Source organism: Raphanus sativus, chromosome 2 (assembly GCF_000801105.2).
Source record: "Raphanus sativus cultivar WK10039 chromosome 2, ASM80110v3, whole genome shotgun sequence".
Taxonomy (NCBI): Eukaryota; Viridiplantae; Streptophyta; class Magnoliopsida; order Brassicales; family Brassicaceae; genus Raphanus; species Raphanus sativus.
In genome coordinates, this window is record NC_079512.1 from 31,080,075 (window position 1) to 31,103,286 (window position 23,212).

The window sequence follows — 23,212 nt, forward strand, 5'->3', positions numbered from 1 at the left end:
CCCGTTGAAAGAGTAAACATGCATGGTATGTAACGAATACATAAACTATAGCACCTTTGACCAAACCTTACGTATGGTTATATTGACTGCTATATATATTATCTTCTTTCATTTTAATGCAAAGGTTCTATCTTCGTATTTATGAAAACTGTCTCATTGTATATTTAAAATAATTAATTCAAATTTGGAAGCCTGGAAATAAAATAAAAATTAAAACAAAAATTTCAGAAATTATTTGGAACTTGTCAAAAGAAAGCACAAAATACGGAGCTGCAGCCAGTGCCAAGTGTGCAATAACTTTGTCTTACAGCTTAAAAAACGACCACGTGTAACGTTGTCAGGGAAACGCCAAACTTAACTTCGCTCTTATCCGACACACGAGTTTTCTCTGATGCGTGTCACATTAAGATCATAAACGTCATATCTACCTCATGCAAGGTCACTTATGTCTCTGGCTCTCTTATAAGACCATAACACAGAACAAGGCTTTTGTCGTGTGTAACGATGGCATCAAGTGATAAAGTTCCGGTGGCGTGTCCTGCAAGCAGCGGAGAAGGTAAGGAGCCAATGGGAGATCCGACGAAGACAACTACCGCGATGTTAGACAAAGGAACGGCGATGTTGCAGTCTATGAAACCGATCAGACAAATGAGTCTCAATATGTGTTCATTTGCTTGCTATAGCCACGATCCTGGCCGTCAGATCGAAGTTCATATGTACGGTCACCGTGTAAACCAAGACTTTCTCCAATGTGCCGTCTACGATTCCAGTTCCTCTAAGGCTCATCTCATCGGTACACATATATATACACCTCTATTGTTTGTTTACGTTTGTGATGCATGCACTTTCGAAATAAACATAACTTTGAAGTTGTTTACATGGACGGTATAGACATTGATTTTATACATATAAGTATGTTTTAACGTTTATGAATATGGATTTTATGGATGTGTTTGTTATTGCCTTAAATTTATTTATAGGGATCGAATATATAGTGTCCGAGAAGTTATTCGAGAGTCTCTCACCGGATGAACAAAAGCTTTGGCACTCGCATGACTACGAGGTTTCATGATTTTGAAACATTTTCGATATGCTTACTCTTTACCAGAGAATCGAAATTGTAAGTGTTGTTTGTAGATCCAAATGGCTCTTCTAGTAACTCCAAGGGTCCCAGAGCTTGTTGCGAAGCCGGAGCTTAAGAATCTTGCCAAATCTTACGGCAAATTTTGGTGCACATGGCAGATCGATCGCGGTAACTAATTCTTCATCTTGTAAATATTAGGAAAACTAATTCTATGTATGTTTGATAAAGTAAACCAACCATATGTTTAGTTGGGGTTGCTGGATTTGTCTTGTTTTAGGAGATAGATTACCATTAGGTGTACCATCATTAATGGTTTCGCCACAAGACGTGGATCTCGGGAGGATCAAACCGGAGTTGGTGAAAAAGAGAGATGAAGAACATGGAATCTCGACGGAATCGTTGAAGCCGTCACGAGAAGGGATTTGCGGACCGGAGAAAAAGAATCTGATTGCTGATTATTGGGTTCGGTTTAGGAAAGGCTTTGCGCTTGATGTTGTTGAGACAGATATGAAGAGAACAGCTCCCTTCCCGTGACTACTTCCTTTTCTTTACTGAGGCATTATAACTTCGTCTTATAGTATAATATGTACGGCTTTTTAGTAAGAAACTGGTCCAAGTTTATTTTGTGTGTGGCATGTGTATAAAATAATGTCTTAAAGCATTATGTCTTTAAAATGATATAATTTTTTGACGTGTAAAGTTGATGTTTACTGAATCGTAATTGAAATATGATTAGTGAGACAAACAATTTTGATTAACTATTTCTCAAAAAGTTTGACCGATTAAACAACAAAATGACACAAAAAATCAAAATATATAGATGACTTCTGGTAATCAAATATCGAGCTAATGTATTTCAATCTTGGTATACAAAGTAACTTACAAAATATATAGATGACTTCTGGTAATCAAATAAACATGAAGTATTATAAGTGAATAACTATGATATGATACTCGGCCAATAATATTCTCATATTTCTTCAGTCAAATCTTTAGTCTCAAACTATAAATATCAAAAATATCTTAATGATCATAACCATCTTATTAAAAAATACAATACATCCTTTGAGTTTATGGTCAAGCGGTAAAAAGAGAAATCTAGGATGCTAACCTATTTCAGGTTCCAAGTTATCACTTGATATGGGAAACTAAATCACATTCTTCCTAAACACTAACATAAATATGAATTCATGGGATGTTTTGTTCGATTCAGCTTTGTAATAACCTTCTAAATTCTCGTCTAACTAACGGATTGATTAATATTTTCTAAAAAATATAGAAGAAAAAAAGAAATATGAATTCATGTTTATAACTCATTTGCATATTTGGAGAAATAGGTTCTATCACTGATATGTGAAACTAAATCACATTCTAGAAATTAACATAAATATGAATTCATACTTATGACTCACTTGCATATTCGGAGTAATCCCCTATATATTAATTGAGAAACATTTGAAAAATTGTAACCTCAATTTTGTAATAATTAAAAAAGATCCTAATGCTTAGGTGTCACTCAATTAGATAGTCAATTACATTCAATTGAAAAATAAGTAGGTCCACATTCGATTTTTGTATATTGCTAGATACATTCGTTGGTCAAACTATATGATATGATGATATGATATGATATTTATAATAGAAGCATTTATGATTGTTCCGCTAGATATAATTATTATTTTATTTTATTTCCTTAAATAAAACCTACGGAATTACCATAATGACTAATATATATATATGACAATTAATGTTTCTAATAATAAAGATTTGATAACAATTTATATCTCCTCCATCATTTTTTGTTTCATTTTATATTATTAAAATAAATTAAATAATCGAATTAGCTATAAAATTAAAATTTAGATTTTTTCGTATATGTTATATTTTGAATTTAAAAAAATGACAATAAATGACTAAAACTATTAAAATTATTATGTTAAAAATTAATGATCAATGGTTTAACACTTTTATTATAAAAAAGATACACATGATTTTAAACCCACATTCGATTTTTATATGTCGCTAGATACATTCGATTTTTATATGTCGCTAGATACATTCTTTGGTCAAACTATATGATATGATATGATATGATATTTACGATAGAAGAATTTATGATTGTTCCGCTAGATAAAATTACTATTTTCTTTTCTTTCCTTAAATAAAACATACGAAATTACCATAAATGACTAATATATATATATATGACAATTAGTGTATCTAATAATATATATTTGATAACAATTTATATCTGCTCCATCATTTTTTTGTTTAATTTTATATTGTTAAAATAAATTAAACAATCGAATTAGCTATAAAATTAAAATTTAGATTTTTTCGTATATGTTATATTTCGAATTTTAAAAAATTACAATAAATGACTAAAACTATTAAACTATTATGTTAAAAGTTAATGATCAATGGTTTAACACTTTTATTATAAAAAGATACACATGATTTTAAAACCATATGAGTAAAAAGTATCATTTAATAATAAAACAAATAAATATATAGATTAAACTATATACCATATAAGATTATATAAATATTTTAATTTCAAAACTTTCAATGAGTTTTCAAGAACATTTATAAATTATAAACTTATTAAATTTTTCACATTGAAAATTTTGTTATCAATGATTTAAATATTTTGTTATAAAACGATATAAATGATCATATAACCGTATGATTGTGAAGTTTCATTTAATAAATAACTATATAAAATATAATATATAAAATATATTATTATTAGGAAAGTAAATTGGTACATCTTAACTTATATTACACTTTTTATTAAACTAACTATCGAATTGATAAATAATGTACAAAAACAATCTCGCACTTTCCTTAAATAAAAGCTATGAATTACCTAATATAATTAACGTATATATGAAAATTAATTATTATGAATAGTGAATATTTGATAGAAATTTTTGTATCTTAGTTTTTTTTATTTTATATTATTAAAAGATATTAAAAATCACATTAACTATATAATAAAAACATTTAGATTTTTTCTTATATGTTATTTTTTGAATTTTTCAAAACGTTTATAAATTATTAGAAATTTGAATATATCACTTTGAAAATTTTGTGATCAATAGCTTAATTTGTTTTGCTATAATAAGATACAAATAATTATAAAATTGTATTAACATGAATTTTTATTTTATAAATATTCAAATTATATATATATATATATATATTGGATGCATCAATTTTATTTGTTCAGTTGAAAGCTTTCAAAACTATGTGGAAGACTAAAGTCAAAGTAATTCAATTTTGAAAATAATAAGATGATGGTTCGAAAATCATTAAAATAGTTCTCAATGATGTGAAAGTTAAATATTAAAAAATTGTAAAACATGTTGTTGTAATAAAAATGACTTATTGACCATATTACAGTTTTTATAGATATAAACATGGTGATAAATAATTTAAGCCCAAATTGATCAGACTCATCATAAATTCAAAATAGATTTCAGTACACAATTACATTTACAAATGTTCAGCCCAACATATCTCCTATATACAGTATAACATCTTTAAATTAATAATCAATAAATTAATATACACTAAAATCTATATAAATTAATATAATTTTATAATCCCAAATTGAGTTTTTGGTTCAATTATTATATCGATAAATTAATAATCTCTATAAATTAATAAAAATTTATAATTTTGGTGTAATCCCAAAATTATTAATTTATAGAGGTTTCATTGTCTATATATATTAAAGGAGAAACATTTTAAGAAATTAATTCACACTATAATGGAATGTGGCAGTCTCACAATTATTTAAGAATGAAAATTCACACTCTAATAAAATTTTTCACACTCTACATAAATGTGTTTAAACTATGTATTTTATGTTTTATTTTTAATATAAAATTCACATGTAAGGTTCCAAAAAATATGAATTTAAAATCCAATTCTACGATAGGATATTAATATATGATAAAAAACAATCCAAAACCAACTAATATTCAAATTAGGGCTGTTCAATATGCTAAACCGAAGAGTATCGAACCGAACAGAAATAGATAATATGGTTTTGTTTTGGTATATACCGTCGTAACCAAATGGATGTAATTTTATAAAAACCGTAGGATTTGGATATGGTTTGATTTATAACCGATTAAACTGAAACATGTAAATATGTATATATTTATAACGACACATGAATATCTATTTGTTATATGAGTTGAACCATAATTATAATTTGTAAATCACTTGAATCACTTGAATTATAATTAAGTAACAATTTACTGCAACTGAGGCTTCTTATTTTCTTAGTCTTTCTTTTTCGATATTTTTGCTTTATTTTAACAATAACTAAATTGAAGTAAAGATTATAAATTTGATCAACAATTAGTTGAAATTCTTTACAACTTTTTTTATCTTTAAACAAACAAAACTGTGTTCAATCGAAAACATATTAATTTGATGAACACTAAATATGGAAGAATATAAAAGCTTTTATTTCATGCTTCAGTTTTGTCTTTTATTTTTATTTTCAAAATTTAGAGCTTTGATTAATTCTAGATTTGATTATTTTATTAGATGATAGAAGCATTTTTTTTGTTTTTTATTATTTTATTTAAATATATAATATTTTTTACTAAATGACTTTTTGACAACATGACTCAAAAATTCGTATAATATATAATATTATCTCAAACTAAATAATTATTTTTTGGTATAAAACTGAATAAACTGAAAACCTACGGTATATAAGCCAAATCGAACCGAAGTAAATATGGATTTAGAATATTAGTTATATTTTACTAACCGAAATACAGTAAAAACCGAACATAACCAAAACAAACCCGATATCCGGATTGAACACTCCTAATCTAAATGAAACCGAACTATTGTTTCATTCTCTAAAACATAATAAAAATAACAACTTCATTCCGCGCAAGGCGCGTGTCTTATCCTAGTGATCTATTATCAGTGATATGTGAAACTAAATCACATTCTAGACACTAACATAAATATGAATTCATACTTATGATTCACTTGCATATTCGGAGTAATGATCTATCACTGGACTGCATTTTTTTAGGATTAATTAGGCTCCTTTCATAGACCTAAAATGCTTCTAGATAATCAAAAAAAAAAATACAGTACCCCAGATCAATAAAAAAAAAAAGATACACTACGTAGTGGTCCAATTGAAGTTTAATGATACAGAAAATAATTTTAGGTGATAATATTGGGTTTCATATAGGCCCATCGGGTGTATATAGGATTCCAAAAAGCCTTCTTCTTCTTCCTTAGAAGTTAGAACTAACGCTATTTCATCATTTCTCCTGATATCAAAATAAGCGTTTGCGTCTGGATTGTAAAGTCGAACTCATTCATCAATGGAAGAGGTGAAGAAGAAGAAGGACGTATACTCTGTGTGGGCATTGCCCGACGAGGAAACGGAACCGCGATTTGTAAAGCTAATGGAAGCTCTGAGATCCGAGTTCTCCGGCCCAAGATTCGATCCTCACGTCACCGTCGTCGGAGCCACGAGCCTGACGGCAGACGAAGCGAAGAAGATGTTCGAAGCAGCTTGCGAAAGTCTGAAAGCTTACACCGCCACCGTAGATCGCGTCTCCACCGGAACTTTCTTCTACTAATGCGTTTTCTTGCTTCTCAAATCCACTCCAGAGGTTAATATAAATTCGATCTTTCTTATGAATCATTACAAAGGGATTTGTTTTTTTTTTGATAAAAATATGTGTTTATGTAATAAGATCTGTGCTGTTTGTTCTGTTTATTTACAGGTAATGAAAGCTGGTGAACACTGTAAGAACCATTTCAAGTGTTCCACTACAACACGTAAGCTCTTTTGACTTTTAAAAACTGGTTGGTTTTTGTAGCTCAAAGGAAGCTTTAGGTCATGTATGTAGCCTGAGCTATACTCTGTTGTCTTAAAGAGTAGTTATATGTTAAATACGATTCTTGTTTTTTTTTTTTTAATCTCATGTTAATAAATTTAATTTTCTTGACTATGAATGGACACTAACGCAGCTTACATGCCGCATCTGAGTCTGCTTTACGCCGAGTTAGATGAAGAAGGGAAGAAGAAAGCGCAGGAGAAAGCTTACGTGCTAGATAACAGCCTCGATGGCCTGAGTTTCCGGTTAACCCGACTCGCTCTCTGCAAAACCGATACGGAAGATAAGACTCTCGAGTCATGGGAGAAAGTGGCTGTATGCAATCTCAATCCTTAAGAAGAAAAGACTTAAAGTTCGGTTCTGTAATAAAAGGTCTCAATATACTTTATGTGTGTACCATCTCTTCTTGCTCATCGAATAAAATTACGATACTAATTCGCGGCAAACTTCATCAATTTCTCTAAAAGCGTCATTTGAAGTTTGCATATCTTAGCCAAAGGAAACGACTCAAGATTAATTGTATTAACATTTTGGTCAAAATGTCAGGGATTCATACGATTAATCCAAAAGGTATTTAGGTGAAGCTGTTAGGGATATAACTGTATGTTTTTTTTGGTCAACTAAGGACGATTTTACATATATATGTTCATCATGCACAATACATCTCATAAATTGTGATCGTGGTTAGGATGGACAATATGTACAAGGGAAGTGGACTATCTATCCTTTATCCCTTGTACATAGTTATAGCACCATTTAGGATAGGCTCGTGGGGGAGGGGAAAAGAAAGTACAGTGAGGGAAGGAAACGCAACACCACTTCAGCTGCCACAAACACAAGAGGGCATGTTGGGATATAGTCTTGGTTTAGTGTAGTGTGATGTTCCATTGTTGATGGACAGGTTCATGCTTGGTACTTCTTTGTTTCTGGTATTGTTATAAGATTTTATGATAATATGAAATGAATTTGCTTCATGTTAATATAAGTAAAAATATATCTATCTTATGTTATGGGACTATTCTTTTAGGTTAGTTAACTGGTTTGGTTTATCTCTTAGAAGACGGCTAGACGCGGAACTACTGAAGGATTTGAATATTGGATTCTTATCAGAACATGACAATAAGGTGATTTGGAAATAATAAAATAAGCAGTCAATCTGGAATGTAGTTGACATCTGCTACTAAATTACTTGTAAAGTTCCAAAAAGTTGAATTGAAATTAAAGGATGATAATCAGTTTTCGGGAGGAAGAGATTAAAAGTAGACAAGTAGTTTCATTAGTTGAAACTAAAAATGTGATAGCTATGTGCATGTATTTATTTAACACACAAATTGTAAATTAACATTTGGTCATTAAAAAAAATATCTTCAAACTATCAATCAATAAATAGACATTACTTCCTTGTCCAATAAGTTTTCACTTTCTTTTCTTTTTGTTTTTACAGTCTTATATTCAATCAAATATGATATTGACACTATCTAACAAGCTTTGAAACTACGACGTAACCATTTTTGTTGTCAATGCATGTATCTAATTTAACTATTAAGATGCTATGAAAACTAATAAATAGTACTTCTCCGTTTTGAATTAATTATCGTTAGAGCAAAATTTTTGTTTTAAAATAAGTGTCGTTTTCAGTTTTCAATTTTCAATGCAAAAATTATTGACAATATTCTCTATTCTCTTTTATCCATTGGTTGAAATATGGTTAGATATATTAGTAATAGTGTTTTCATTTTAAAAATATATAAAATTAAATGTTTTTTTAATTTATGTGTATAAACGTAGAACGACAACTAATATAAAACGGAGGGAGTATATGTTAATTTAAAAGAAGCACATAGGTATCTAGTGAGAATATTCTCTTTCATTACAACTAATGAAATGAGCTTTAAAAATCTCACTACCCAAAGAGGAACTCATTTGGAACGTAGTTGACATTTGCACTATATTACTTAGAAAATTTCCAAAAAGTTGCAATTGAATTAAGAGATAAGAACTAATATAAAAATATCAACCAGAGTGTTATACAAACAACTTGACATTAGTTGAGAGACAAACAAGTTGATTATCTATATGCACAAGTCTTAACAGACGAACGTCAGAATCTTGACCTTACATGTAACACATGTTTCAAAGTTCAAGAACTATTTTATATTTTAAAATAGACGAGCATATAAGTTGACATGAAGAATAACATAAAAGATGCTAAACTCATATAAATTCACATGTTGTGAAGTTGAATTGTAACTTGACGACTTTTTCTAAAATGAAACTGGGAAAAGAAGAGATGAGGATGAAGATGTCAATCTTTTAACCTAGTCATCAATGTAGACATCAATAAATCAGATCACATACTTAGCATGAAACCTTATCCAATTAGTTATTTTCCTTGGACAACTAAAGTGGCTATCACAAAACAAAATATAAAAGACAACTAAAGTAGCCTGCAAATCGATATTTTTATAATTTTAAAACAAGTGGAAAATAATGTAAGCGTATGGAAATCAAAAGGAAATAGAATTGAAATTTTTCTCATATGACTTTATCCTCTTGAAGTCCTTGTCCACAGGTACTTACTTTTAACACGAACAAACCAGGTTGGCTACAGAAACAAAATATGCGTCGGCCAGGGAAAAACGCCATCGTTTCAAACGAATAGAATATCACACGTGCGGAATCATCAACACCGTTATTACCAATCTGACTGTCAAATTCAACGGCTCAGATCTGTTTCCACTTCGTCAACGCGTTCTTACCGTGGTGGCGACAGAGATGACGTCTGCTTTTACAAAGAAACTGTCCTCTCACGCGCTTAAAAGTTCACGTGACACATACACGCTCAGACAGAAGCTGGTTCTCACCTCCTTCTTCTTCCCCGACGACTTTTTAAACCGACCAGCTTCCTTCTCTTCTACATCACGGCACCACAACACACCTTATATAAACCAACACTTTGATCTCTCAATCGGATTGTCTAAACCGAGTTTTTAAAGGTTTTGTCTTTTCTTTTTTTGAGATTTCCTCAAAGTTCGGAGCTTTAAAAAGGTTTTGAGATTCGAATCAATGGAAGAAGATTACCAAACGCCGCGTTTCACGATCGGTCGACAGTCCTCGTTGGCGCCGGGGAAGATACCGGAGCCGTCGATTCACTCGGAAGAGGAGGTGCTGGAGGACGGAGAGGAGATCGACGGAGGCGTGAGGCTTATGTATCTGTGTAACGAAGGCGACGTGGAAGGGATCAAGGAGCTTCTAGATTCGGGGATCGATGCTAATTACAGAGACATTGATGATCGGACTGCTCTCCACGTGGCGGCTTGTCAGGGGTTGAAGGATGTGGTCGAGATTCTTCTCGATCGGGGAGCTGAAGTTGATCCTAAAGATCGATGGGGAAGCACGGTCAGTAAACAACAAAACCTTTTTGAATACTTAAGATCTCTGTGGTTTTTTTTTGGTAGTGTAATAATCTTAATACATTGTTAGTTGAACACAGCCATTTGCAGATGCGATATTTTACAAGAACGTCGATGTAATCAAGATTCTTGAGACTCATGGAGCTAAACACCCTGTAAGAAGAATCTATCTGAAAGTTAATGTGACTTGCTGTAGTTAGCCATTGTTGTTGACACTTTTTGTACGTTGCAGATGGCTCCAATGCACGTGAAGACTCCTCGTGAGGTTCCTGAATACGAAATCAATCCTAGTGAGCTTGATTTCACTCAAAGTAAAGAGATAACAAAGGTTGTTAAAAAAACATTTGTCTCCTTTGTCTCTTACTGAATGTGGTCAGCTTCCCGTTTACTGAACATTTTTCTTGTATTTCAGGGAACTTACTGTATGGCAATGTGGCGTGGGATTCAAGTCGCGGTGAAAAAGCTCGATGATGAAGTTTTAAGCGACGATGAACAAGTGTAAGTAGAATAGTATCTCTTGTAGATGGTATCATGGTACTAATATGGTCCACTTCATTACCATAATCGTTTTGGTGTTTATGTTGCCTGCAGGAGGAAGTTCCATGACGAGCTAGCGTTGCTCCAAAGGCTTAGGCATCCGAACATAGTGCAGTTTCTTGGTGCTGTAACTCAAAGCAATCCTATGATGATTGTAACTGAATACTTGCCTAGGGTAATGACTTTTTCTCTGCTTACATTCTTTTAGTTCCACCAAGATCTTATTTGATGATGATAACATTCTTCAGGGAGATTTGCGTGAGTTGCTGAAAAGGAAAGGACAACTAAAACCAGCTACTGCTGTTAGATACGCCCTTGACATTGCAAGGTATGCATGCATCTTCTTCATCTTTTTATAATATTTCTATTAGATTATTACGAGTCTCTTAACCTTTTTTTGGATTCTTACAGGGGAATGAGCTATCTTCATGAGATCAAAGGAGACCCTATCATCCACCGCGATCTTGAACCTTCGTGAGTTTACACTAATCCATATCTTTTCGTGTTACCAGTCGAGAAAGCTCTTCTTGTATTTTCTGACATTGGTAAATATAAATATTTTTGCAGAAACATATTGAGGGATGATTCAGGGCATCTGAAAGTTGCAGACTTTGGAGTTAGCAAGCTTGTTACTGTTAAAGAAGACAAACCTTTTACATGTCTTGACACTTCTTGTAAGTTCTTTATCTCTCACCCATCTGCTTGGTCAAGATTCTTGATTAATTAATTTAAGTTTTATTGTGGTTATATCCACATTATAGGTAGATATATTGCTCCTGAAGTTTTCACTAGCGAGGAATATGACACAAAAGCTGATGTTTTCTCCTTTGCTTTGATCGTTCAAGAGGTAAGTTAAAAAAACCTTTTTTTTCTTATATTCTTTTTGGTCTGCTCTTTCTTTGTTTATTTCGTTGATTGGTTCCTTTTTGGATTATTAGATGATAGAAGGAAGAATGCCCTTTGCTGAAAAGGAAGACAGTGAAGCATCAGAAGCTTATGCCAGCAAAGAGCGGCCATTGTTCAAAGCTCCATCAAAGCTTTACCCTCATGGACTTAAAACGTTAGTCTTACTCTTTCTGTTCACACCTTTAAACAAGAAAAAAGAGGACAGTTTTGCATCGTTGATTGGTTTAAGTTCATGTCATTAACCGGTTAGGTTCGGTCTGTTTTTTTTTTTTATCCCATAGGTTGATAGAAGAATGCTGGCAAGATAAACCGGCCAAGCGACCTACTTTCAGAGAGATCATTAAACGGCTTGAGTCTATTCTTCATCATATGGGTCACAAACGACAATGGAGGGTACTACTGAGTTTTTGTCCTTTTGTTTATGTAGGTTTCTAGATTATGTTTAATTTTTCTCTCTTAACCTGTTTCTTCTTCCACATGTTTAATATCAGATGAGGCCGTTGACTTGCTTTCAGAATTTCGAGCACAAGAAGAAACATAATTGGGATATGAGCAGCCATGACGGCTCATCATCCGGTTCACATTTGTGATTCTTTAACCGGTTCAGAAACTATTCTTTTGTATTCCCTCCGGTTTAGTTTGGTTTTCCCCCTAAAGAACCGAATTTTAGTTTGTCATTTTGTTCTTCACTGATGGAAGTTCGTGTGGACAAAACCTGGCATTTTATCGTTGTATAAAGATTGTTGTAAGATCTATGATTTTAACGTTAAGAATATTTGCTGTTGTGATCTGAAATTTCTGCAAAATGTATGATTCTACCTCATTATATGGGTCCTTATTTCGAAATGAAAGAAATATGAAAATTGTTAGATTTTCATGTGCTATTATTGATGGATAACTTGAAACTTTTTAGTAATTTCAAAATTAGTCTGGTGCTCTCTATTTTTTTTGTGCAAAATTTTGTTTCTGCTGCAGTTTTCTTTAGTAGGTATTTTTTTCTGTTGTTTGCTAAGACATAAGGCAATTGGGATAATACCACTGGTTTTTAACATAGGATCTTATGTGAGTGTGACTTTTATATCAAGACCTTACTCTAGAATTTGAACCTTATACAATTACATGAAATTCCATGTCTATCACATAGAAAATATTAAATATGCATCAAAAATTATGAAAATGCATGCACATATAATTTATGCACATTTCTAAGAGGGTCCCTACAACAACTTCTTTATTTGGAAACTGTATTAATATACTTTCAATTGTAGTTTGAGAGGCCACTTTACCTTGGCCATACCCATTCAATGCATAGGTTCTTACATAATTTCATAATGAAGGAATTTGGTTTAGGATTAGTGGCTTCCTAACATTTTCGAGCATTAAAAAAATACATTTTCGAGCATTTCGTATAATTTCACACCTTTCGAAATATTAAACTGATTAGTTTACGAAATGTTTGTGGTTACGAATAAGTAATTGAATATTTTTAAATAATATTATTTAAATTTAAGATAGATATTATCTACAGAATTAAATATCATAAATACAAATTATCTGAATAAATATTAAATTCCTAATTAATATTCACTAACCATCTATAATAACTTACAATTATAATTGATTCAAATAAAAACAATGTTTTATTATATAAATAAAGCAAACTAAAATTTTGTAAATCTAATATTAACCTCCATAAAATAAAACTACACCTCTATTGAAATCATAATTGCATCTAAATTAAAATAAGATAAAAAGAAACATAAGTATTTTTTGAACAACTATACTTATGTTTCTTTTTATCTTATTTTAATTTAGATTAAAGGATGCTTTCAATTGAGGTATAGTATTTATTTTATGGATATTAATGTTAGATTTACAAAAATTAAGTTTGTTTAATGTAACGTATATTAGTGATATATAAAAAAATTATCAATTTTTTATTTATATTATAAATATAAGTTATTATAGATGGCTGTGAATACTAACTAGAATTTAAAATTTATTCACATATATTACAATTACGATATTTAAACCTAACATTAAGCTCCATAAAATAAAAATATACCTTTATTGAGATCATAATTTCATATAGATTGAAATAAGATAAAAAGGAACATAAGTATTATACACATGATTTTCATTATAATATATATATATATAGTATAATAATATAGGATTTTGATATTTTCAATTTACATATTACTTTTTGGCAGCTATTACTAATTTATTAATTGTGTCTACTGTTGGTGCATTCTATATTTAACTAGCCATATGTATTTCATAATCATATTTATTTTTCACAGATGGACCAATTATATAAATAGTTTAATGATGTTTGAAATTAGTGAAATTTTTCTTATTCTAGTGGTTTCAATAAGATTACATTAATATCTATATCATAAGATTAACTTAGATCTTGACCTGGACACACGTATATTTTTATTTTATAGTTATAATTTATATTTTTACAAAGAATCTATGTTAATATAAAATTTATTTGTATTTTGATAAATTCAATTTAAACATATTTATAATTAGATATATATTATGAATATATATATATGAGAATTAAATATAATAATTCATATATTTAACTCATTTTGTATTGTTTTTAATTAAAATTTAATCCATTTTAATATGGGTAAATATAATACTTTAGAGATACAACTAATATTGCTACACATAAATTTTTAGATTTAAAAAACTACGGAATAGTTTAACAATTCATTCCCACTATTTCTCATTTAATTTTAATGAGAATTACAACTCAAAACTCTAGGAACTAATTTCGACAGATTTTTTTTACAATTATAATTTAACCAATCATCACAATATTCATAAATACAGTGTTTATATGTGTTAAAAAAACAATACGGAACATCCCTATTAAAAAAAGTTAAAAAAAAAACAATAAACCCCGTAAAACACCACTTGTTACTTATTTACTTTGTCAATAATTGAACGAGTTACATAATTTAAAAAAGAAAGCACTTGACAGAGATTAAATTGTACTAGTAGACAGCAACCTTCGATTGTGGTCCATCATTGAAGATACGAGAAGATATTATGACTTTTAAAACCCACTCCGGCCATGAAGTTTCACCCAAAGCAACTGAGTTGTTAACTTTTTTAAATGACCTAATAGATTTATCTATATATATACATGATCTAAAACATATCTAGTCATTTGCCAAATTGTAATTTTAATATATATACCTACATTAATAAATTATTTCATATGCTAGAGAAATAGAGATGTAGTGTTTAATTAAATATTTTCTTACTTGAAATCTGTCTTAACTCTTACTAAAATAAAACATTAGAGAATGTATCATATTTATGTTAGAAAAACTGTTCTAGTTACCAAATTTAAAAAGGTAAAAAGAAACTAAAGCACCTTCCAAGTGGGTGTATATAGGTATTCCAACATATTTGAACAAAAAAAAGGTATTCCAACATAAATATGAATATGCAATGTATAGAGGTTTCTTATATCTCTATCATATTACCCTAAATGGATTTATAAAGATGGAGATCAAAGACTACACATCACATGCTATTCTCCCTCTTCTTTTGGCATAACCTTACTTCATTTATACATTGTGCTCCTCGGTTATTCAATTTATTTTATTTGAACTCAATAAACACAAAAAATTAGAAAACTTTTTTTTTTCGTTCCATAGAAATTAGACAACTATACACATTTCTTTTCCTCCACATACACAACAATTATCTTCTTTATTTTTTATACCGGGAGATTCCGACTTAAAGCCCACAATAGTTTTGGAGACTATACACGGTTATATTCTTGTCGTACAAAACATACATAGTAGTCGACTATCATTAAAAATTGCGCTGGAGAACTTAGATTTTGGGCCATTGACTTAAGAGATGAAACCCTTCATAGATTATCATACCATTGGTAGAAACATATTTTTTTAAAAAAACAAGAAAAATGTTAATCCATTTACGGAAATTATTGTCTACTAAGACTTAGGAGACTCTTACACTTTTGACAAATATTTTAGTTTTTATTATACTATTATATGTCAATTGTTAACCATCTAACAGGGAATCAATTAGTATGAACGAACTAGATTCTAACTCTAGAGTTTGAGTCTTTGACTATATATATTGTCAATTCGAGAACACAAAAATTGATACTTCCTTCTTTTTTTTGCTTGAATTTGATGCATCGTTTATGTTCAATACTTCCTATTTCCTTATTCCCAAAAACATTTCCGTTTAAATCAATAGGAAAATGAGATATCAACAGAAACATTTTCGTTAGCACTGGTGAGATATATCTTGAAGAACAAATAGTCAACAGAAACAAATGTAAAGAGATAGTAGTTGGAGATGTTAGAAAACGTCTGGTTACCTTCTAATGGGGTCAGAAGCATTACACTTAAATAACTTTCCAAATTAAGCCCTACGTCTTGTCCAGCCGGACCAGCCCCATTAAAGTACGGCTCATCTCCCTATTTCCCCTATAAACCCAAAAACCTATTATAAATTTACCTAATTAATTTATCCCCTTATTTTATATATAATGTCAATATCACAACAAGTAAACATCATCAACTCCAAATCTCAGTCACATGTAAAAAGTACGTTAATTTTCTTCAACAACCGAGTAGTTTTCTCTTTTGTTTCTCATATCATTTGATTATCTATTTTTCCAGAATTGGCGATAAATATACTGGTACTCACTAATGTTCAGTTTAGCCAAATATATGAATGGTTACAGAATATTTCATATTTGTTACTATTTATACACAATCAGTTCATATATATGAAAACAAAACTTTAAAACATTCACTTACAATTTGTTTTAAAAGAACATTTAACTATAAGTTTCTTTTATTAGCATACGTCGTTTTTCTCCTTTTAAAATTTTTAACCTTTGGTTCATATTCTAAATACATTTGAGACATACCCTTGCAAAATGATATTTAGTATATCACATTAGGAGGTTTGCTACGAATATATACATACATACATATATATATATATATATTATATATATAATATATATATATATATATATATATAGAACATTTTTGAGGTATGCAACTTCTTATAAGTAGTAGATGTATGCATTGACCTTGTTCAGTGGAACATCTTTCTGAAAAATGTCAATGAAAACTTATACATAAAATTCAGAAAGAATAAGTAACATAACTGATAATTTTTTCCTCTTTGAAAGGGTCAAAATTTAGTAAAACTAAAGAAGAAGATCAATATTTGTAGTAGCAAAAAATGTACTGATATTTACCCAAAGATTTAGGCCTCAAAAACTTCCACATGAAAAGAAAAGACAAGTAATGGCAAGTAGAGTCTGCTTCTCATGAGTGATTGCCCAACTTGAACCCTCTTTTCATTTAGACCTTTATGAAAGACCACACAAGAACTATCTACCAATAAAACTTTCTATTAATTTTTCTCCATTTTTACTTTTTTCAACAGATTCTCAAATTGGTATACCCTTATTAAGTATTATGTTTATGAAAAGTCTGACGTATGTTGGGTGTTATTTAAGGAAATTAATCATCAATTTATTAATTATTTTTTCATGTGATTTCAAAAACTGCTATACTCATGCTTTGTAGTATGAAGTGGACCTTTAGATTTCTCTTTGTCAATTCTTTTTTAAAAAAACTAAACATATCTAAAATTTCTTAACGTGAGTAATGTTTTAAATTAAACTTACTCACAAAGATATCAACCAAGTACCTACCTCTAGTCAATTTTGATTAAAAAAAATGTTCCTACCTCCAGTCAATTTTGAATTCTCATAGTCTTTCACCATATAGAAATATGTTTAAGAAAATACAATCCCCATCACGCATACATATCTCTTAGTTTTGGATCATAATACTATGCTTTAGTAAGTACAAGAAAACAGTAATCAGCATAAATTGACAAGACACTATAAGGATGTAAAAAGTGGAAAATAAAATAGTGATAAAATTAGAGAAAAAATTAAAAGAGAAAATAATAATTCCTTTATAAATGTATATACCAATCTCTTCACCAGCCCAACCTCACCTTCCATTTTCTGCAACTTCTCCAAATCTCATACTTTCCAGAAAATCATTTTCCCAAGAGAAATAAAACTTTCCTCTTTGTTCATCTCTCCCCCCCAACAGGTCAGTCTAATAATTTGGTGTTCCCCAATCCTTTCAAACATTATCTTCTTCATGATATTACTTTGCTTCACTTCTTTTGGTCCTTATACCAAATCTATGTCCTTCTTTAGTTTCCTTTTTCCTGTTTTAATCTGATTCTTTATGCTTTCTAGAGAGAAACAAGATCCAATATCCCTCATCTTATTTGCTCTTCAAAATTGTCTTTTCACACAATCTAGATTTAGTTGTTTCTCTTACACAATCTATGAATGTAAGATCAGTAAAAGTATATTACTACTTCCTTTCTTTAGCTGTGTGTCCCAAGAGATTAATTAAACTGAATCTTTCTGATCTAACTTTTGATCTCAACCATAATTCAAACATGACAAATCTGAACCCCTTTTCAAGAAACTGTGTTTATGAGTTTCTTGTATTCTTGTTTATGGACTGATCAATCTTGCCCTAAACTTTTTTGGCTTAGGAGCAGACATGGCCTACCAAATGGAGCTAGGAGGAGATTCCTCTCCACAGAGGAAAGCTGGGAGAGGAAAGATCGAAATCAAACGGATCGAGAACACAACCAATCGTCAAGTTACTTTCTGCAAACGCAGAAATGGTTTGCTCAAGAAAGCTTACGAACTCTCTGTTCTTTGCGATGCTGAAGTCGCACTCATCGTCTTCTCTAGCCGTGGCCGTCTCTATGAGTACTCAAACAACAGGTTTCTTCTTTCTGATCTGTTCTTAATTAGTATCTTTTAAAAAAAAAATAGATAATTACTTTAAAGTCATCGTGTTAGGGTTATGTTAGTGGTCGAATCTTTACTAGGGTTCTCGATCTTCTATGCTTGATTTGATTCGATTCTTTTTTGATGGGCAGAATCCCTCTTGCGTGTTGAGTTAATTATTTTTCACGTTTTACCTTGATATTCCATTTTTAAACACACACACACTAACACACTTAACACTTATGAGAATCTTTGTTGGTACCTATATATGTTTATGTTAATTAGTAATTAGTAATTACTTTCGGATTTTATTCATAGATTTTGTATTAATTATTTTCTAGATCTGGCTTCTTCTTCATGTTTCCCCTTGACTAAAGACTTTTCAATAAGTAAAACTTGATATATATGAAGTGATGAAAATGGTACAAAAGTTATAGAGATCTGAGTGAGTGTTATATAATAAATGAAAAGAAAATAAGAAACAATCAGAGTTTTCTAATGTGGAGTTTTAGATTCAGTTTTGTCGAACTAAGATTCACTTTGTTGGGGTTTCTTTCATCACTCATTTCTGTTATATATAATATATTATAACTTTCTATTTTCCCTACTAACAAGTACTCCAAGATTTAGATATATTTTTAGATCTGGTGTTGTAATAGGTAAAATCTTGATTTTTATGACTATAAAAGTAAGTTTTGGGAAACAATTTGAGAGCGCAAGGACTATGAGGTCATATCTTCTGTTTTGTGATCATATATACCCATCCTCCATTGTTGCTAATGTCTGTGTCTCTCTTTCCCATCTCTTCTTTCTCTTACTTTCCTTTCTCATCTTTGCCTCTTTTCTCTCTCATGAATTATCATATTTGACGCAATAGCATGTGATGGTTTGTGAGAGTGAATAAGGTGAAAAATATAGATTTTTGAATGTCTAAAAATTTAAACTGATTAGTGACAGATATAATGGAAAGTACAAGTAGGACAATATGGTTTTTGTCTTGATGAATTTTAATTTTATTTATTTTGTCGTTATGGAAAAATGACAACTGTGTTTAAGCTTAGATTAGTTTGAAGTGGTTATAGCTAAAAAGAAAGAAGCTTTTCAACTCCAAATTTCGATTTTCAGTTGGAGTTTAAAATTACAAATAGACAATCAAACAAAGAGATATTTAATCCTACCAAAAAAAACAAAGAGATACTGTATTTAAAAAAATAAGCTCATGGCGTCTCTCTTTTTTTCTTTCAATATACTCTTTTTATAAATTAAATATAATCAAAACACATGTCGAATTACATTACTCAAACTCTAATTCCACACGTAATTCCCAATATTTGTTAGAATCCACGTGATTTTCTCTCCTCTCTTAACATAAAACATGTCAAAAGTGAATGCTGTTAACAAAGTCTTGTTTTCCTAATAGCTCACAGTTGTCATCTCATGTCCTAAATCATATAATTCTCATGTCCGTAGAAAGAAAAGCTAACAAAGACTTCTAAGCTAAACGTACGTGTCATATATTCTTGTTTTCAAGATCTTTTACCTTTATTTAGAGGTTGGTATTGAGAGCAATATTAGGTTTGGTCTTTGTAAGATTTGTTGTCTTTGTTATAGAATCTTTGATCACGTCATCACACAGATATTATTTACTTTTATTTATCACTTATATTTATTAGTAGTATAAAGTTTTGATAGTTTCAGTTCTTGACTTCTGACAAGAAGGTTGATGTCAGCATGAATTACTTGATAAATTCGAAAATCTCATATTACTACTTTTGACCATTTAATACTAGATTTCACATTTGGTCAATACCTTATATAATTATTCCTCCCCATTAAGAGAGCGAAATCAAAATTTAATTTATATTACGAGCACAACACAAAGAGACAAATAATAAAGGATACAGTTAATAGCGTTTATTAACGATCGCTGAATCAGTTGATTTGGTATAGAAGTAGAGCGTTAGAGTTGCTTCAACATTTTGGTGTAGATACATTTGTGCAATTTCATTTTCTCTGTTTTTAATTTTTTTGTACAAGGAGAAAAAGTTAGGGCTTTTCTGATTTTCTCTCTCCTTATGAACCGAAAAGAAAAGTCTTTTGAGAAAATAAATAAAAGAAAGTATTTTTGTGATGTCTTCTGTGATCTATAATGGACGGCTATGGATCCTCCACCGAAGATTCAGGCATCATAGTTTATAATATGTCATCGTATTCGTACTTAATATATATGTGTATTAATGTATCTGTATACTAAAAAAATGTATCGGTATAGCTTACAGAAGACTCAGAAAACGATAAATGGGTCGAATAGTAATTGAATGATATTCCAAATAAGGAAAGTATGGAACGTTGTGATGTTACTCGGACAAGTCATTTACTTACATCACAATTAGATTAATCCGATGGTTAAGAACTAAAGACTATCAAATGTCTAGTGGATATACCACTGTGTAATGGGTCTTCGACACGTGTCTGAAACCCTAGACATGTTCAGACCAATCATGTCACTCTAATTTCGCCAGCATGGAAGTTGTAACCAATCACTAGCTCGAAAAATTTAAGGTTTCAGTAGATGATTCTTTATTATTTGTTGTTACAACTTTGAGGAATATTTAATCAACGGTAATTTATTTCTTGTATCTACTTTTTTTTCTTCACATCATGTGTCACGTTATGTTTCATTTTGTTCTGACTCAAAAGAACCGATGTTTGCTTTTAAGGTTTCGTATTAGAAGCACTTAACTGAGCAAGTGGATGATTTGACCCTTAGTTATTTTTCTTATTTTTCGAAATGCTGATTTAAGTTTAAATGGTAATATGGTATAACTAATCAACTTATAATTCCATTTCAAAAATTGTTGCAGTGTAAAAGGGACAATTGAGAGGTACAAGAAAGCAATATCGGATAATACTAACACCGGATCCGTGGCAGAAATTAATGCACAGGTAACTTAATATTTACTAGTACGATTAAAAGTTTTTTTTTTCCCAAAAACTTGTGTGTTAATATAACACTTCCATACTTTACTCTTTTCAAGTATTATCAACAAGAATCTGCCAAATTGCGTCAACAAATTATCAGCATACAAAACTCGAACAGGTTAATATATTTTTTCCCTTTTTCAAATGACTTGAAATGCTTTTTGATGAATTCATTAGTTACGTTGGTATCAATTTTCTGAGATATCAGTACTTTTTGTAAAATTAATTAGGCAATTGATGGGTGAGACTATTGGATCAATGTCTCCCAAAGAGCTTAGGAACTTGGAAGGCAGATTAGACAGAAGTGTTAATCGAATCCGATCCAAGAAGGTAATTGTATCTGATAAATGCTTCAAAGTTAGTTTATTTACTAGGAAGTATATATATTTACTTTTACCAAATTTGTTGATTTTTATTTTTGTACTTTTCATAGAATGAACTCTTATTCGCCGAAATTGACTACATGCAGAAGAGAGTAAGAAACCAAATTATATCTAATTTTATTTCCATTATTAATTTGTATTTATGATAATTTGGCTCATTTGTAAAGTCTGTACAGGAAGTTGATTTGCATAACGATAACCAGCTTCTTCGTGCTAAGGTATTTTGTACATTTGTCTGTTTCTGTGTATTTTTATTATAACATCAAAAAGATTAGTAGAATGATTAAATACTAAACAAATACATGTGCGTAAATTTGTATATACAGATAGCTGAAAATGAGAGGAACAATCCAAGTATGAGTCTGATGCCAGGAGGATCTAACTACGAGCAGATTATGCCACCGCCTCAAACGCAGCCTCAACCGTTTGACTCACGGAACTATTTCCAAGTGGCGGCTCTGCAACCTAACAATCACCATTACTCATCCGCTGGTCGCGAAGACCAAACCGCTCTTCAGTTAGTGTAAGAAAACAAAACTTGTTATATAAATATTTCTAGGCACTGTCCAAAAAAAAAAAAAAAAAATCTAGGCACAAATTTGATCTTTTTGTTTCATGTGCTTTGCAGGTAATATTGGCTGAAGCATGAAGGAGCAACTAGCAAGGACTGAATAAAAACCAGGATTGGGTTAAGGAACGAGCAATATAAAGCTGATGCATTGTTATATAAATATTTATATGTTTATTTCACGAATGTTGTATCGATAATTTCTACATTTTATTTAAATTGCGTATGTTTATGTGAAATTAATATCTTAAAAGACATGTGATTAAATGTGCTATAATTTTTTTCTTAAACAACTGTATGTGTGTGAGTGAGTTATTACCAGATTAATTGTTGTACTTACCAATCCATGACATATTTATGCTTCTTGTGGTTATCTTATAAAAAATAAGTTATCAATATGAAAATGATTATTAACTATCAGCTCAGGATTGCATGTTAATGTTTCTATTTTGAATAATTGAGTTAAAGATTGTGTAATTGTCATCTCCTTTAGTCACGTCAGCCGTTCCTTTCTAGTCTCAAGCCAGAAACACTTCTCTAGAACCTGTGGAAAGCTCCATGCTCAGTTCCTATCTCTTTCCCATTTGGT

The 23,212-nt window shown here is 30.5% G+C and overlaps 4 protein-coding genes across 7 annotated transcripts; all 4 read left to right on the forward strand.

The window, feature by feature from the left end:
- The first annotated feature begins 394 nt into the window (after nucleotides 1-394).
- On the forward strand, nucleotides 395-1,762 carry LOC108841723 (oil body-associated protein 2B). The gene is made up of 4 exons (XM_018614478.2): nucleotides 395-793; nucleotides 981-1,063; nucleotides 1,138-1,252; nucleotides 1,362-1,762. The coding sequence occupies exons 1-4, from the start codon at nucleotides 505-507 to the stop codon at nucleotides 1,616-1,618; spliced, it is 744 nt and encodes a 247-aa protein (XP_018469980.1). The 5' UTR covers nucleotides 395-504; the 3' UTR covers nucleotides 1,619-1,762.
- A 4,591-nt stretch (nucleotides 1,763-6,353) lies between these two features.
- LOC108841724 (cyclic phosphodiesterase) lies at nucleotides 6,354-7,429 on the forward strand. Its single transcript, XM_018614479.2, is given in 3 exon segments — nucleotides 6,354-6,750; nucleotides 6,865-6,919; nucleotides 7,112-7,429. Coding segments are annotated over 3 exon segments (552 nt in total). The 5' UTR covers nucleotides 6,354-6,456; the 3' UTR covers nucleotides 7,315-7,429.
- A 2,400-nt stretch (nucleotides 7,430-9,829) lies between these two features.
- LOC108841720 (integrin-linked protein kinase 1) lies at nucleotides 9,830-12,629 on the forward strand. Its single transcript, XM_018614476.2, has 12 exons — nucleotides 9,830-10,377; nucleotides 10,472-10,546; nucleotides 10,624-10,719; nucleotides 10,804-10,889; nucleotides 10,983-11,103; nucleotides 11,177-11,256; nucleotides 11,340-11,402; nucleotides 11,496-11,602; nucleotides 11,690-11,775; nucleotides 11,867-11,988; nucleotides 12,116-12,227; nucleotides 12,326-12,629. Exons 1-12 carry the CDS (start codon nucleotides 10,045-10,047, stop codon nucleotides 12,422-12,424), a joined length of 1,380 nt encoding a protein of 459 aa, XP_018469978.1. The 5' UTR covers nucleotides 9,830-10,044; the 3' UTR covers nucleotides 12,425-12,629.
- Nucleotides 12,630-17,883: 5,254 nt separating this feature from the next.
- LOC108839924 (floral homeotic protein AGAMOUS) lies at nucleotides 17,884-22,921 on the forward strand. 4 transcript variants are annotated; one of them, XM_018612707.2, is made up of 9 exons: nucleotides 17,884-17,986; nucleotides 18,447-18,684; nucleotides 21,555-21,636; nucleotides 21,729-21,790; nucleotides 21,903-22,002; nucleotides 22,106-22,147; nucleotides 22,223-22,273; nucleotides 22,382-22,578; nucleotides 22,684-22,921. In XM_018612707.2, the coding sequence occupies exons 2-9, from the start codon at nucleotides 18,455-18,457 to the stop codon at nucleotides 22,685-22,687; spliced, it is 768 nt and encodes a 255-aa protein (XP_018468209.1). In that variant the 5' UTR covers nucleotides 17,884-17,986; nucleotides 18,447-18,454; the 3' UTR covers nucleotides 22,688-22,921. The 4 variants fall into 4 exon arrangements, with proteins under 4 accessions (XP_018468209.1, XP_018468211.1, XP_018468213.1 ...); XM_018612709.2 differs by having other exon boundaries at nucleotides 22,232-22,273; XM_018612703.2 differs by having other exon boundaries at nucleotides 17,892-17,986; nucleotides 18,453-18,684; nucleotides 22,232-22,273.
- The last annotated feature ends 291 nt before the right edge of the window (nucleotides 22,922-23,212 follow it).

What these genes read in the sequence shown, in the direction of transcription:
- LOC108841723 (XM_018614478.2), top strand. Translation starts at nt 505, where the DNA reads ATGGCATCAAGTGATAAAGTTCCGGTGGCGTGTCCTGCAAGCAGCGGA. An exon ending in CTCTAAGGCTCATCTCATCG is followed by an intron (nt 794 to 980) that starts GTACACATATAT and finishes ATTTATTTATAG; the next exon opens with GGATCGAATATATAGTGTCC. An exon ending in GGCACTCGCATGACTACGAG is followed by an intron (nt 1,064 to 1,137) that starts GTTTCATGATTT and finishes TGTTGTTTGTAG; the next exon opens with ATCCAAATGGCTCTTCTAGT.
- LOC108841720 (XM_018614476.2), top strand. Translation starts at nt 10,045, where the DNA reads ATGGAAGAAGATTACCAAACGCCGCGTTTCACGATCGGTCGACAGTCC. An exon ending in TAACTGAATACTTGCCTAGG is followed by an intron (nt 11,104 to 11,176) that starts GTAATGACTTTT and finishes AACATTCTTCAG; the next exon opens with GGAGATTTGCGTGAGTTGCT. An exon ending in TACGCCCTTGACATTGCAAG is followed by an intron (nt 11,257 to 11,339) that starts GTATGCATGCAT and finishes GGATTCTTACAG; the next exon opens with GGGAATGAGCTATCTTCATG.
- LOC108839924 (XM_018612707.2), top strand. Translation starts at nt 18,455, where the DNA reads ATGGCCTACCAAATGGAGCTAGGAGGAGATTCCTCTCCACAGAGGAAA. An exon ending in TTGACTACATGCAGAAGAGA is followed by an intron (nt 22,148 to 22,222) that starts GTAAGAAACCAA and finishes TCATTTGTAAAG; the next exon opens with TCTGTACAGGAAGTTGATTT. An exon ending in ACCAGCTTCTTCGTGCTAAG is followed by an intron (nt 22,274 to 22,381) that starts GTATTTTGTACA and finishes TTGTATATACAG; the next exon opens with ATAGCTGAAAATGAGAGGAA.